General features: G+C 41.3%; 1 protein-coding gene and 1 pseudogene across 1 annotated transcript; both read right to left on the bottom strand.

Annotated features, from left to right (window-relative positions):
• Positions 1-952: 952 nt before the first annotated feature.
• Positions 953-3382, bottom strand: LOC144324898 (vomeronasal type-2 receptor 26-like). Its single transcript, XM_077918092.1, has 3 exons — positions 3377-3382; positions 2335-2461; positions 953-1854 (listed from the first exon to the last, which is right to left on the bottom strand). Exons 1-3 carry the CDS (start codon positions 3380-3382, stop codon positions 953-955), a joined length of 1035 nt encoding a protein of 344 aa, XP_077774218.1.
• Positions 3383-9421: 6039 nt separating this feature from the next.
• Positions 9422-14412, bottom strand: LOC144325299 (vomeronasal type-2 receptor 26-like; annotated as a pseudogene).
• Positions 14413-15127: the final 715 nt, after the last annotated feature.

Raw genomic sequence — 15127 nt, 5'->3', positions numbered from 1 at the left:
TTCATTCACACAGAATACACACCCTAATAAGGAAATACCAATGTAGCATTTTTCTTTGAGTTTTTCTTCCAATGGATAAAAAATACCTAGTTTCATAGCAGCCAATGGCATCATAGGAGGGAGACTGACAGGCAAAGTGCTTTTGCACTCAGTGCCTCCCTGCCTCTCGCATTCCATGCTGGAGCATGAGCCAGGTACCCAGATGATCTGTGAGTGCAGCCTGCTTCCCCCGTTTCACGGGGGAGTTTGAAAGGATAATTACGCTCAATCATCCTTGTTTCATCTTTGCCAACGATCTCCCATTGTCGTGGGAGCTGTCTCCATCAAGGCAGCCGGAACTGGGAGCCTGTTTAAAACATTTTTGATTAGAGCATACATTTTATTCTGCCTTCAGCCCATTAATGATCAACTTCCTTTCCCTTCTATTAATAGCCAGAAAGCAGCTCAATCCAGAATGTAAATTTCCACCAGCAAAGAGAAAAATTACTCTCAGTCATAAATTATAGCCACCTCAGAGATAATGAGGGAGGCTTTTGCAAACCAATCATGTCACTTAACTTTGTCTGGATTCCTGGGAGCAGACAGCTTCTTGGTATAATAATAATAATAATAATAATAATAATAATAATAATAATAATAATAATAATAATAATAATTTATTATTTATACCCCGCACATCTGGCTGAGTTTCCCCAGCCACTCTGGGCAGCTTCCAATCAAGTGTTAAAATCAATACAGCATTAAAGCAGATTTTTCAGAGCATCAGAGGTTAATCCCCTGCTCACACTTTTCTCTGGGGTGAATTCAATAGTCAATATTTATGATGGGCAATCATTAATTACCATGTCTAGAAAAAACCATATAAGGCAGCTGCTGAACATGTATTTGCAAATATTCTAGTGTACACAAAGAAAAAAGCACAAGATACAACAAAGGACACGTTATTATTTCTTTAATTTTTCTTCCTTATTAGCTGTTCCCTATTGTTCAGCTCAGGCCTCAGAATGATTATATAACATTTGGGGGAAAAGATGCAGCCCAGCAACCCAACACCGGAGGCTAAGATGGAGAAGATCTCCACAGCTACCATATATTTTCCCTTGGTGCTCAGGTAGGAAGGAATAAAGGACAGCCAAACACTGCAGAAGACCAACATGCTGAAAGTGATAAACTTGGCTTCGTTGAAACTGTCTGGTAACTTCCTGGCAAGGAAAGCCACAGCAAAACTGATAGTTGCCAGACAACTCATGTAGATGAGGACACAGTAAAACATTGTCACAGATCCTTCATTGCATTCTAGTATGATTTCTTCCATCACGGAGTGCATATCCACATCTGGGTATGGGGGAGAGGTTGCCAACCACACAGTACATATGCCTACTTGGACTATGGAGCAGGAAAGGAGAATGGAGTGGCCTAGTCCTTTCCCCACCCATTTCCTCATCCTGGATTCTGGTTTTGTAGCCATGAAGGCCAAAACCACCGTGAAGGTTTTTGCCAGAACAGAAGAAACAGCAGTTGAGAAGATGATGCCAAAAGCTGTTTGTCGGAGGATGCACGTCACCTTCTCAGGTCGGCCAATGAAGAGCAATGCACACAGGAAGCAGAGCAGGAGAGAGATGAGGAGAGTGTAGGTGAGGTTTCGGTTGTTTGCAATGACAATGGGTGTGTCATGGTGTTTTATAAATGTACCTAGTACCAGAGCTGTGATCAAGGAAAGAGAAAGAGAGCAGCAGGCTAAACTGATGCCCAAAGGTTCTTCATAAGACAAGAAGCTGATATCCTTGGGTAGACATGCATCCCGGTTCTTGCTTGGATATTCTTTGTCTGGGCATTTATAACAGTCATTCATATCTGGAAAAAAAATAAGGAAATGACCTTTAGCTCATATCACATCAGCTTCCTGAAATGTTGACTGTCTGAGAAGAAAAGAGCTCTGCTCAAATGAAAACACATGTTTAATACTGTCTGATGCTCTGTAGTGTGGTATTGTTGAATTTAATTGGTTCAGAGCTATTGGTCTGTAAATGGCTCCTCATGATATTGGAACATATCACTACAGTAGCTTAGGTGCAGTCTGTGTAAGTCAGAAGGAGTGACAAGGCCCCTTGTAGATTTAAGTTGAACCACATACTACCCGGCTCCTGTCAAATCATTGTCATTCTCATTTGATTAGCATATTTAGACTATCTGAAGAGCAATGATCACAAAGAGGCAGGATCACACACACAGTAGATCATCTCCACCTCTGAACATTTAACTCAGCCATCCTTACAACACCTGTCAATCCTAAGTACTGTGTCTGGATCTATTTAATCTATTTATTTCCCCTACCATACTGGTTTGCAATCTTCCCCTCTGGACATGGGATGCAATCGTAGCAGCAAGGGGGCTGTCCCTCCTTCACTTTCTTGCTGGATCTTGGAAGACATCTCTCAGTACAGACAGAAAGAGGCTGAGTCTATTCCGTAAATGAAAGAACAGAAGGATCAGCAAGAGAACAATGAGTTTGGAATCCTTTAAGTACTCGGGCCTTTCTCTACTTTACTAAACTGACACAGCATTTCAGTACAGTGGTACCTCTGGTTAAGAATGTCATTCATTCCGGAGGTCCGTTCTTAACCAGAAACCGTTCTTAAGTTGAGGACCACTTTAGCTAATGGGGCCTCTCACTGCTGCCACTAGATTTCTGTTCTCATCCTGAAGTAAAGTAAAGTAGTACCCTTAAAGGTACTAATTCCAGGTTAGCGGAATCTGTAACCTGAAGCGTTTGTAACCTGAGGTACCACTGTAATATGTAATGGCTATACAGAGAGCAATTGCTTCTTCTGGTATTAGTAATAGTAATTTTTGAAGTTATGTGATATTCCCTTGACATTCCTCTGGTATGTGCAGTACCCCATCTGTTCTGCAAAGATTGCTCTGTCCATTAAGGTACATTTTAAAGTTACTCTAGTTTCCTTGTTAATTTTGTTATAATTGTTACTTTTGAGTATGTTGTCCACTAGGTAGACAGCTCTAGAACTGATTTTGGTGCCATCAGATGCTGCCTAAGGAAGAGTTCTGAATGTGCCACCCAGAGTGGCTAGGAAAACCACCCAGGTGGGGGTATTGTTTGTTGTTGTTGTTGTTGTTGTTGTTGTTGTTGTTGTTGTTGTTGTTAAATTCCATTAAAAATATTCTTTTTGAATTCCATTAAAAATATTCAGGACAAATACATGAACCGGATTGAAGCTATGCAATGCCTATGAGAATTCTTGGAATGCTGTAATACAATTCTCAGCATGTTAAGAAAAAGATATACCTTTGAAAACGTATTTCTAAAAATTGATGCATCTATTCCTAATGCTCTGTCTCTTACTCTTCACACATTTACTCTCATGTCTGTGAGCATGCATACCCTCTTGTGCTGGAGAAATGTACCCAGAGGCTCCATTTGACTGAATGACCGACATTCAGATGAAGGATTGTGTGATGCAAAATCACATTTGCATGGATGCAGCTTGCAGTGGGGACTGTTAATGGTTGGAATTAGGCTGAGACAACTGAACTTTTGTTATTTTCGTCTGAAGTAGGATTCCCCGAAACCATATTTACACTCTTAGCCTTGCTTAACTTCATTTTATAGTTAAAATATATAGTTTTGTAACCGCCTTAATAAAGTATTTGCCTTCATTCCTTGCGTGGCTTCTAGCAGTAATCTTTTGGCTTTTAATCTGGTACCTGGATGCTTTGGTCATACACAACTCAGTAACTTGCAGCTCTAAATACAGTGAGTGGACCTGCAGGTAGATAATGATTGCTTATTCAATACTGAATCTCTTTTGAATTAGCAAAAAATGCAACCCTACCTGGTTAAACCAACTGTGCCATGTTATGGCATCTTCATCAAGGATGAATGATTGGTCTGGAGGAGCCTGCGGATCTATCCTCCCAACTCTCACTCTGTGAAAACTTTGGTTGGCAAATATGATCCAATTGTTAATATCCAAGCTAGATGCTGCCTCCCCATTCTGGTTGATGAAGACCACATCTCCAGCCGTATTGTTAAATGAGATGCTTCTCAGAAAGTGATGGAGCTAGATTGAAAACAGAGAAAGAAAGCAGAAAAGAAAAGGGTATAGAAAAGACTGCAGTCTAATGCAGGGACGATCATTTTTCCCCCTCTGGAAAGAACCTACAGCATATGGTGAGGGTGATTTAGTTAATTGTCAGTCGATTCAGGCCCAAGCATGGAAAGAGCCAACCCATTTTCTTTCATACACATGTATCTCTCTCAATCTTTCTTACAACCCTTCTCCCTCTGAATGCCCACAAGTTAAATATGTATGAGTAGAGAGGTTTGTCCCCCTCCCTGGTCTCCCAGAAAAATCTCAGAAGACATGGCAGTGGTGCGCAACCACCTGTTCTAAGGAAGGATTTGGTTGATACGGGATAGAGGGAATGCTGAACATCTCTCCCAACCATTACCACTGCTTCCTATATATCAGGGGTGGCCAACTCCCATGAGACTGCAATCTACTCACAGAATTAAAAACTGGCAGTGATCTACCCCCTTTTGGGGGGTTCAGGTCAAAGTTGTTCAGCATTTTTAGAGGGGGAGGAAGGACCATTTTTGGCAGATCAGGCCAAAAATGTTGAGCTTTTGTTAGGGAAGCCAAAGTTGTTGAGCTTCATTGGAGGGGAGCCACTGATCTACCTGTGATCTGCAACAGACGGCCAGTGAGCTACTGGTAGGTCATGATCTACCTGTTGGACATGCCTGCTATATATGAATCTCATTTGGCTGCAAAGCTTCCATCATACAAATACTTTATCCTGAAACACAGGGCGGTACCTACTCACAGAAAGACACAACCACCATGTCCATTTTGTATAGGTTCTGCTGCTATTTGCCAGCAGCACAATATGTGGGGAATTATCTAGGATACCACCATATCCGTGCCACCTCCTACTCTGTCAGCAGAATTCTAAATTCAGTTCTGGGTTTTCTTCCTAATACACTTGCGCAAATGTTTGAACTCTGAGAGGCAAGAGCAAGCTGATAGGATTTTGGGAACCCATAGAGTGTCAGGAAGTAACAGGGCTTTCGCAGTTGAGGATGTTCAGCCTTTACCTGCCAAAACTGTTGATTCAGATTCTTCCCTTTCTTTTTGTATGCCATTCTTCTATGTCTGAGTCTGGATGTGGACATGGCATGTAAAGCATGGGCCATGGCGTAGACAGCACTGTGGATGCTGAAACTGTGGCCTGTCGTGCTCATTTCAAAAAGTGACCCAGGAAGGCTCTCCAGCTTCTCTTCTCCGGTGCAAATATTCCCCTCTGCCTTGTCTGCAGTGTTATCTGGGAATACACATTCAAAGGCCTGTTGCCAGAAGTCCCTGATAAAACCGTCCCCATCTGTGCTGGAAGGGTTTCTGTGCAGAACATACTGATGAAATCCTGGTGGGTTTCTAATGTGAATTTCAAAGGCTATAGCACCATTGAATATTCCTGCATCCCAGTACCTTTGAAAGACAAATGAAGCAAACTCAACCTGGGCTGATATTATCCATACTTTACTTTCTACATTCTTTGTCTTGTCATCATGTTCTGAAAAGTATGAAAACACTCTCAAAGTTGTCATGGAGTAAGATTCTCCAGAGGCAACCACTATGTTAGCTTTGCTGCTAAAGATTTTCTCGTTTATTGTTGCCCCCTGTGTTAGCATGCCTGGAATTTCAGAAATAAAACTAAAAGTGGGGATTCTTTCTATGAATTCAAAGCAGACACCACTCTTGGTAAACATTGGGGAAATGGTTTGCACAAATCTTTCTCCATTGTCATTGTCCGTTGCAATGACTCCAATCCACGTCCACCTGAAATGCAGAAGCAAAGAGAGAATTCCCTCATACTGAAGGGCTTCCGAGGCTGCCATCTGGTAGAAGGGAAGCCCTGGGCTTTTATCATTCATCACTGGAGCAGAGCCATAAATGAGCTAAAGAGGCAATGGAGGAAGAGAAGAGGCAAAGTAATATTTGCAGAGTTCTTTCAAACTATTCATATACATTATGTGATGAATCCTGCTAGTCAGATATGCCCTTTGCCACCCACCAGGTGTTGCATTCCTTTCTCATTTATACTAAAGACACACATGCAGATGGCCTGAAAATTGGGGTCATCTCCCATTCCAGTTTGTTAAGCATTTGTTCTGTTGACCAGAGAGGGGCAATGTTCCAATTTTATTTTTATTTTTATACCCTGCAGAATTTGGCAGCGTCTTCTACGATGGACAAAACTGATTAGAGGGACACACCATGCCCCAAACAGAGGGTTGCCTACCCCTGCATTGGACATTATTTACTGTAGCCATGTCAGAATCGCAACTTGGGTTGAATGCACATTTCTTCTCTCTAGGTTCTTTCATCTTCACAATGCTCATACCCCAACACACAGCAGAACTACCATTTCTGCCTCTTCTATTTCAAAACATCTCTGACATTATTTATGAACAATTATTTCACTTTGGGACCAGTTTCTCAGTACTGTCACTGTTCTCCTGCATAAGTGGATTATATCTGCAATTTGTCATACCTTCAGAGTGTTTTTAATTTGAAAGTCTTTCCCCCTAAACATTCACATATTGGGTATGATGTCATGGCTGGTGATGAAGAAGCCCAGTCTACTATCATTGGCCTTTGGGATTTCCTTGAGATGTGTGTAAGAGATTGAGGGGGTGACATATTTTTTTCTGCTATTGCGGAATTTCTTTCCCCCCATTTAGGTTATTTTATGTTATATTAATTCTGTACCACCTTTATTTCCCAAGGATCTGAAGGTCGTGCATATGGTTCTGCTTACAATTTCACCCTTGCCCTGAGCTGGTGATACACCCTGAACTAGTGTTGTGAATTCAGCCTCTTTCTCTATGCAAGCTAAGAGAGATATTGTACATGGGTGCCCTACCTGCGCAATCTTATAGATATCCAAAACAGTTGCCATATAAAAGGAGATTTCAGAATCAAGTCCTCCTATGACCCCAGCCAGATTATTTTCAACATCACATATATAGTTAGGAACAAATTTCTCCACCCTGGATAAAAGCAGCAGTGTCGCAAAATATGTGCTTCTTGCATTGTTATAGCTGTCATATAAGTGAAAGCCCAAGGTGATATTGGGTAGGATGTGAGGGTCTTCATTGATCTCCTTTACAGCAAATGCCAAGGTCAAGATGTGCTGGTAAAGCTTAGGCACCACCCTAGAAGAAGAGTTGCAAACAATATCAGAAGGAACTGATATATCCTTTTACATATCAACAAAGTAGTTAATCATATCGACTTCAGTGGAGTTAACTCCCAGTCCATTCTATTGCTGAACAATTCTTATAATCAGCAAGTTCTTCCTGATGTTTACACAGAATCTCCTATCTTGCAACTTGAATCTATTGGTTCTGGTCCTACCCTCTGGAGCAAGAGAAAACAAGCTTGCTCCGATTTCCTGGTGACAGCCGTTGATATATTTGAAAATGGCTATCCTACATCACCTCAGTCTTCTATTTTCATAGCTAAACATACCCAACCCCCTCAATGTTCCCTCATAAGGTTTGGCTTCCAGACCCTTGATAATAATTTTAGCCTAAGATCAGGAAATGAAACCATATGAGCATTTAGGTTCAGAACAAGTTTTTTTTAATGCATTCTCAGTAACACTCCTGTTCAGATAAAGTCTATCAAAATCAGCTGTTCAAAAGGGCTATCTCAGACACACACACACACACACACACACACACACACACACACACTTCAATACATTTACCGGTATATTCATTTCCCTATTGAGAAATGGGAGCTTCTACAGTATTATTTTAATTCACACGAGATTCTTATGGAGTTTACATCAGCTTATGCCCCACTGAAATGAAAAGTGGTTATTCCTAGGTATATGGGTAGAAGTTTGCAGCCTCAGTCAATATTCTGAGGCTGAATCTCTTAGTTTGATCATTCCTGTACTGTAATAAATGAGTGGCTTAGTTCTTACACAAGCTCTTCAGGCAGTGCTGGTGGGGGTTCCTCAGTGAATGTTGCTGGAGAGGAGATGAAGCCACCATGGGAAACAATGCCACCAATGAGGAACTCTCCTGGCTGATGATACATTTGAAGTGGACGGTGTGGACTTTGGAGCCTGCATTTTGCTATGTGAGCCTGACATACATTGTAAGAAATCAGTTCCAGTAGCAAGAATACTAAAACCACCATTCTCATTACAAAGGCAACTGGTTGTTCTATGCAAAAACTCTGTTTTATCTTCTCCAAGATAAAAATTGTCTCGTTTAAATGGTAGTTTATTTTCCTGAGACGATGCAATGTCGGAGTATCCAGAATCAGACTTGTGGATCACAAGACTGATTAATTCTGATTAATTTTAATATATGCATTAGGTTTACCAGTGGCCACTTGTTTTTTGAGAAGCAGCCGCTCAAATTATAGCCCTGTTAATGATCAAGAAGCAATGTAATTAATCATTCAGTGCTTAGAATTCCCTCTGGAATTGTTGAAGAAAATGTGTTTGTCCCATATTCAGAACTGTTATTTTAATTTCCCTTTCACTTGATAATAAGGGACCACTGTTGTATTGGGGAAGGAAGACGTCAGAAGCTCATTATGGAAGACCTTGTAACCAATGTAGTTTCCAAAATGTGTAGTCAGCATCGTGGAATTAGGGTCCCTCCCTGGTCTATGAGTCTAGGATACATGACCCACGGCTTCCCTTAATCAGAGTACTTTGTCAGGGTTTGTTGGTTTTTTTTTTAAAAAAAATAATATTTATTACTTTTCCAACAATTTAAACAGACACAATGAGAAAAGAAAAAGAAAAAAGAACAATACAATACATTACAAAAACACTACATAACACCTTAAACTAACAAAATAAAACAAAAACAATTAAAAAGACATCAAACAATTTCAGTATCTTATCTTTCATTCACTTATTTCAGTGACCTCCTCACACCTCCCTTTTTGTATTCCACTTCTGTTCATTGTTTCAGCAATTCCTTTCCATCTTCCTCTGCTTTCTATCTTTTAATTATCTTAACAAATTCTAACCTTATTTTTCCCTTTAATACTCTATTGATCTATTTATACTTAATTCCTTATAACATTTCTACTAAAGCCATATAACTTCATTCCAACATTTTTCTAACATTCATTAATTTTACAGTATTTCTGTAAATAGTCTTTAAGCTTTTTCCAGTCTTCTTCCACCGACTCTTCTCCCTGGTCTTGGATTCTGCCAGTCATTTCTGCCAATTCCATATAGTCCATCCACTTCATCTGCGGTTGGCTTTGTTGGGTTGAGGCATTCTGTGAAAATGAATACAAAATGAATACAAGGAGATGTAGTCCAGTTATGATTTGCTACATCTAATAGACTTGTTCATGCTTTAATTCTTTCTTATGATAAGCTGTCCCCTGCTGTTTAACTCTGGCCTCAGCAAAATGATATAACATTTGGGGGGGAAAGATGCAGCCAAGTAATCCAAAACTAGAGGCCAAAATAGAAAAGATCTCCACAGCCACCATGTACTTTCCCTTGGTACTCAGGTAGGTAGGAACAAAGGACAGCCACACACTGCAAAAGACCAACATGCTGAAAGTGATAAACTTGGCTTCATTAAAACTGTCTGGTAACTTCCTAGCTAGGAAAGTCACAGTGAAACTGACAAGGGCCAGCATTCCCATGAAGCCTAGGACACAGTAGAACATGGTGACTGACCCTTCATTACATTGCAGTACAATTTCTTTAGTCATTGAGTGCTTGTCTAAATCAGGGAGTGGGGGAGCAACTATTAGCCAGGCACTACACATCATCATTTGAATGAGGAAACTGAAAAGAACAATGGAGGTGGCCAGATGTTTCCCCACCCATCTCCTCATTCTGGAGCCTGGCTTGGTAGCCATGAAAGCTAGAACCACGATAGTTGTTTTTGCTAATATGCAAGACACTGCTACTGAGAAGATGACTCCAAAAGCAGTTTGTTGAAGGAGACAGGTTATTTTTGTGGGCTGGCCAATGAATAGCAAAGGACAGAGGAAGGAGAGAAGGAGGGCTAGGAGGAGAACATAGGTGAGGGTCTGATTGTTGGCTTTGACTATGGGAGTCTCTTTGTGCTTGATGAAGATCCTAAGCACCAAAGCTGTAGTGAAAGTCAATAAAAGAGCTAACGTGACCAAACTGATCCCCAGAGGTTCATCATAAGACAGGAAGCTTATATCTTTTGGAAGACATATATCCTGGCCAATGTTTGGGTACTGATCTTCTGCGCATTGAAAACAGTCATCCATGTCTGAAGAAAGCAAGCAAGCAAGCAAGCAAGCAAGCAAGCAAGCAAGAAAGAAAGAAAGAAAGAAAGAAAGAAAGAGATATTAATTACACACTCTTAAGAGAGTCAGAGGTGGTGGGCTCTGTTGGCTCACAAAGACAAGGCCACACCTCTCTCCCCCCACCCACATTTGATCATTTCTGACTCAATGTCATTTCTTTGGAATAATGCAAATATTTGTTGTCAGAGCTGCCTCAGGTCCCAGCTCACAGAGGACCAACGCCAGTTAGTTGTTATATAAAACAGTCTTTATTGAAGTTCAGTTTCTCTTTCACAGCCGCGGCGCGCAGCTCTACGTCTTAAACTCTAGACCGCCGAAGCTCCGTCTGAGTCTCCTCCCCCCAGACACCAGTTTAAGACTCTAGCCTTGCTCCACCTCTTCCTTTGCTCTTTCCTCCTCTGGGTCCGCCTGTCCCCTGGGGTCTCGCCCTTCCTAGACTCTTCTGACGCTGAGTCCCCTGAGTCTTCCCCCTGCCTACGGCGGGCTTTAAGACCTGGTTCCCCTTCCGGGCTTTCTGCTGCCCCGTGCGCCTGCACATTTGAACTTGGCGCACACGCCCACCCGGTCACCTTCCTCCTGACCGTTACACTGCTTCTGTTGCTGCTTTCCCCTTTGGGGATGCTATCTGGGTCTGACCTTCCCTCCGTTCGCCCACTCTGCGACAGGGGCGTGGTCAGCCCTGACTCCTCTTCCCTCCCTGCTGGAGGAGACGCTGGCTCTGACCCATGGGACTCTTCCCCCCCACTACGCTCTGGTGGGGAAGCTGGTCCTGATCTCCAGCTACTGCTTTGGGAGTCTCCGCTGGCCCCTTGCTTCTGGTGCGTCCCCCCTGGGACCCCCCTTGCCCTGACCATCGGCGCCCCCTTCTGGGAATCTTCTGATTCACTGGAGAGGCTCACGGAATCTCTCGGGTCACTGTCATTCTCCCCTCCACTGCCCTCAGATTCTTCCCCTTCGCTCTCCATTTCCTCTCTCCCCTGTGCCTCTGCTCCTGAGCCCCTGACAGTTGTGCACTTTGTAAACTACTTCAGTATTTTGATCTAATTCAATAGAATATCAGCTGACCAGAACGGGTGGTTCCACACTTTCTGATTCTGCAGCTGTTACTCAGCTCATTTTAAAGGTGAATCTGTGTGCATGGTGAAGCTGATCAGCTTCAAGTGCCAATGGATCTGATTCAGATTCAGAAATGCTTACTGAAGATCCAGTGAAATCAGTGGTACTTGTTTATGTGATTTCCCATTTATTCAAATGGTTCTCTCTAAACATAACTAAATAGTGATACAACACTGTATTAAAAATAGGCTTGTAGTTCACTTATAATGGATTTCAAATCAATTGCCCATGAATTGGGGCAATATTTTAAACATCAAGGAAATCACTGTTAAAAAAGAAACCTATTGATATACATAACCAGATCAAAATAATCTATGAAATAGGTGGTATACATACATCTATAGAAAACATTTTTTAACCTTTCTTACCTTCCTGGTTGGAAATCTTTCCTTCTGGACATGGAACGCAGTCATAGCAACAAAATGGGTTCCCTTTCTTCTTGGTCTGACTATAACCTGAACCGCAATGATCATTACATATAGAAATGGGCCGAGTCTGTCCATAAATATTAAAATATAATGTTTTAGGTAATATCACGAACACTAGAAAGTATTGCAAATGCAGTGGGCTTTTAGAACTTGAGTCCTTGGCTCATATTATGGTACGCTATTATTTATTTATATAACACTTTTTAGAGCCAATGCCACCAAAACAGTGAGCATTAAAATCAATGACATATTTTAAAACAAACCAAAGGAATGTGCATCAAACAATAGAGGTGGTCTGACCCCAAAATTGTTAACTGTGGAGAGGGTAAAGAGGTGCATCTTCACCAATCCATAGTAACTATAAATGAGGATGTTTGACGTGACACTTTGGGGAAAGGGACATGTTTTGGGAACTGCCACAGATAATTCCCTTTCCTAGATTGCCATCCCCCAGGTTTCTGATTGTGGCAGAAGTACCAAGAGGGAATCTTAATACTCAAAAGGTTATGTATGGAAAGAGGCAAGATATGTTGAACCTAAATAATCTTACAAATAACACAAAACTGTGCGACTCAAATTCATTACAAAAGTCAAAGCGTCCTGGAAGAAATGTGTCTTCACCTGTTTCATTGATAGGTATGAAGTCCACACTCAAATTATGAGAGGGTTACATTTTGGGATTAGTGTGTGAAGCCAAAATTGCCTATAGTTAGAATGCATGTAATTGAATGGAGGGTGGAATTGCCAAAGTCTTCCCTGCCACCCCAAGAATGAACATTAAGTGGCGCATTATTATGGAACTACAACATGAATGTTCAGATTGAAAGCCATAGTTTGAATTGGGCTAAATAAATTTACAGAATACTGAGAAACAACCATGGGACAAGTGATGGAATGAACCCTGAAAGATTCAGAGAACCCACCTGGTTAAATGGGTTGGGCCATACAATGGCATCCTCATGAATGGTGAATGATTTTTCCTGGATACCCAGGGAGTCTATCTTCCCAATTTTGACTCTACGAAAGGACTGATTTGGAAACATGAGCCAGTTTATAATGTCAAAACCAGCAATTAATTCACCATTTGTGTCAAAACACACATTTTCTCCTGCACTGTTGTTAAATGAAATACTTCTGAGGATGTGATGGAGCTAAATAATGAAAATAAGATGGAAGATACATATAAATGCTCAAACTATGTTATCATACAACATAGTGAAAATACATTCAAGGGACGGGATTATGACATCTTGAAAGCTTTGGGCGAGCTAATGTGTCAGGCATGCCCTTCTCAAATAAAGAACAGATTAATTTAAAACAAATCAAAGTCTTGATGAAATAAATGGTGCCATTCACCTCTCCTCTTCCCCTCAACGAATGGTTGAATTAAATACTGGACAAAATATCAGAGCAGCACCAAGTTATGAAACTCCATCCCCCCAAAAGTGCACAGGTCCACAGGTGAAGGGATGGTAAGAAGTTCTTTAATAAACTATGGGGAGATTTGTCAATCTCTGGGATGGGGTACTGCAGAGGGGGGACGGGACAAATACTAGATGTATTGTAAAGCTTTTCTCCAAAAAGAAATTTCTTGTTAATCTCATGGAAGGTTGAGAAAGCTCGCCCATATTTCCCCACCAAAATATATGGAAGTATCTTCAGGACATTACCTGCCACGGTTGTGGATTTGGAAGCTCCCATCTTACTTCCTTTGTCATTCCCCTGAGCTTGAATTGGGATGACTGTCTGATGTGCAAAGCATGTGCCACCGCATAGACTGCATTGTAGATGGTGTAGCTATGGGCAGTCATTCTCATTTCAAAAACAGACCTGGGAAGTGCCTCCATCTTCTCCTCCCCAGTGCAAGTTTGCCCACCTATATTATCTTCCACTGAACTGGGGAGTGAACAGTTAAATGACTCTTCCCAGAAGTCCTTGATAAAACCATCTTTTTCTTCTGTGCTTGGGTTCTTGTTCTGAAGAAACTTCTGGAAAGCTAACAGATCCACTGAGTGAATGGCAAGGGAAAGAGAACCATGAAGGAAACTTATGTCCCAATATCTTTGAAATGGAAATGATGTGATATCCATCTGGGCTGTCATGAACCAGACTTTACCCTTGGTCCTCATTGGTATATGCTCAAATTTTACAATCTGGGGTACCATTTTCAATACTATCATTGTCTGAATTTCTCCATGTACAACCACAACATTCGTAGTGCTTCCCATAATAACACTGACACAGTGAAAGCCCTCCCCCACCATGTCAGTGGTACCACTGGAAGATGTTAGCTTTGGGAATGTTTCTATGAAGTCAAAGCAGATGCCACTCTGGGAAAACATTGGAAGTACATTGTCTATAAAACCTTCTGTATTTTCCCTAACTTGAGAAACCACTCCAATCCACGTCCACTGGAAATGCAGCAGTAACTTGATGATTCCTCTATATTGATGGTACCCATTTGGGAACATTTGGTAGAAGAAGACTCCTTGAGACTCTTTATTCATGACTGGGGAAGAGCCATATATGAGCTAAGGTTTTTTTATATATATAAAAAAAGATGAGAAGAGAAGAATGGTTTTCAATATAAAACAATTACTTGTGTGTAGTTTTGTTTTCTTTCTTCTGTTCATTTCTGGCCGGGACCATAACGGTTAAGTAGCTCCTGCAGATTGCAGGATTGAATTATGTGTTCAACTACTAGAGTCTACTTTCCCTGTGCATTTCATGCAAAGAACACGCTGAGGAAGTAGGCCCCTCCAACTAGCAGGATTGAAACCTCAACTCACCAGATGCTCAGCCTAGGGTATATAATTGCTCAGTTTTACTGTGTGCTTCAATGCACTGCTTGCTACAGCCATGTGAAGACAAATCTCATTCTTCCTACCAAGACCATGCCCCAACATCCCCAGATCACTCCAGCAGGCCAGACCCAATCTGGGACTGTTTAGACCTAACTCATCTAGTTCCACCCAAATTTGTCCAATTCAGGATTTGGGCTTTGGCTAAATCTGACCCATCAGTGTGTTAGGAAAGGGAGGATCTGTCAATATTTCTCTTAAGTTTCTTATTTAACCACATCAATTAGATTTCTTTTTAAGCCTCATGAAAATTTCTCCTAAAACACAAAACTTGTTGTATGCAAATTTTGCCTAATATGCACATCTTTGCAAAGCAATATTCACTAATACAATGCATTTGAAGGATAGTTTTACTAATGTG

The sequence above is a fragment of the Podarcis muralis genome, chromosome 13 (genome assembly GCF_964188315.1).
Source record: "Podarcis muralis chromosome 13, rPodMur119.hap1.1, whole genome shotgun sequence".
Taxonomy (NCBI): Eukaryota; Metazoa; Chordata; class Lepidosauria; order Squamata; family Lacertidae; genus Podarcis; species Podarcis muralis.
Note: the sequence above shows the minus strand (reverse complement) of the source record. Positions and strands in the feature narration are given on the sequence as shown.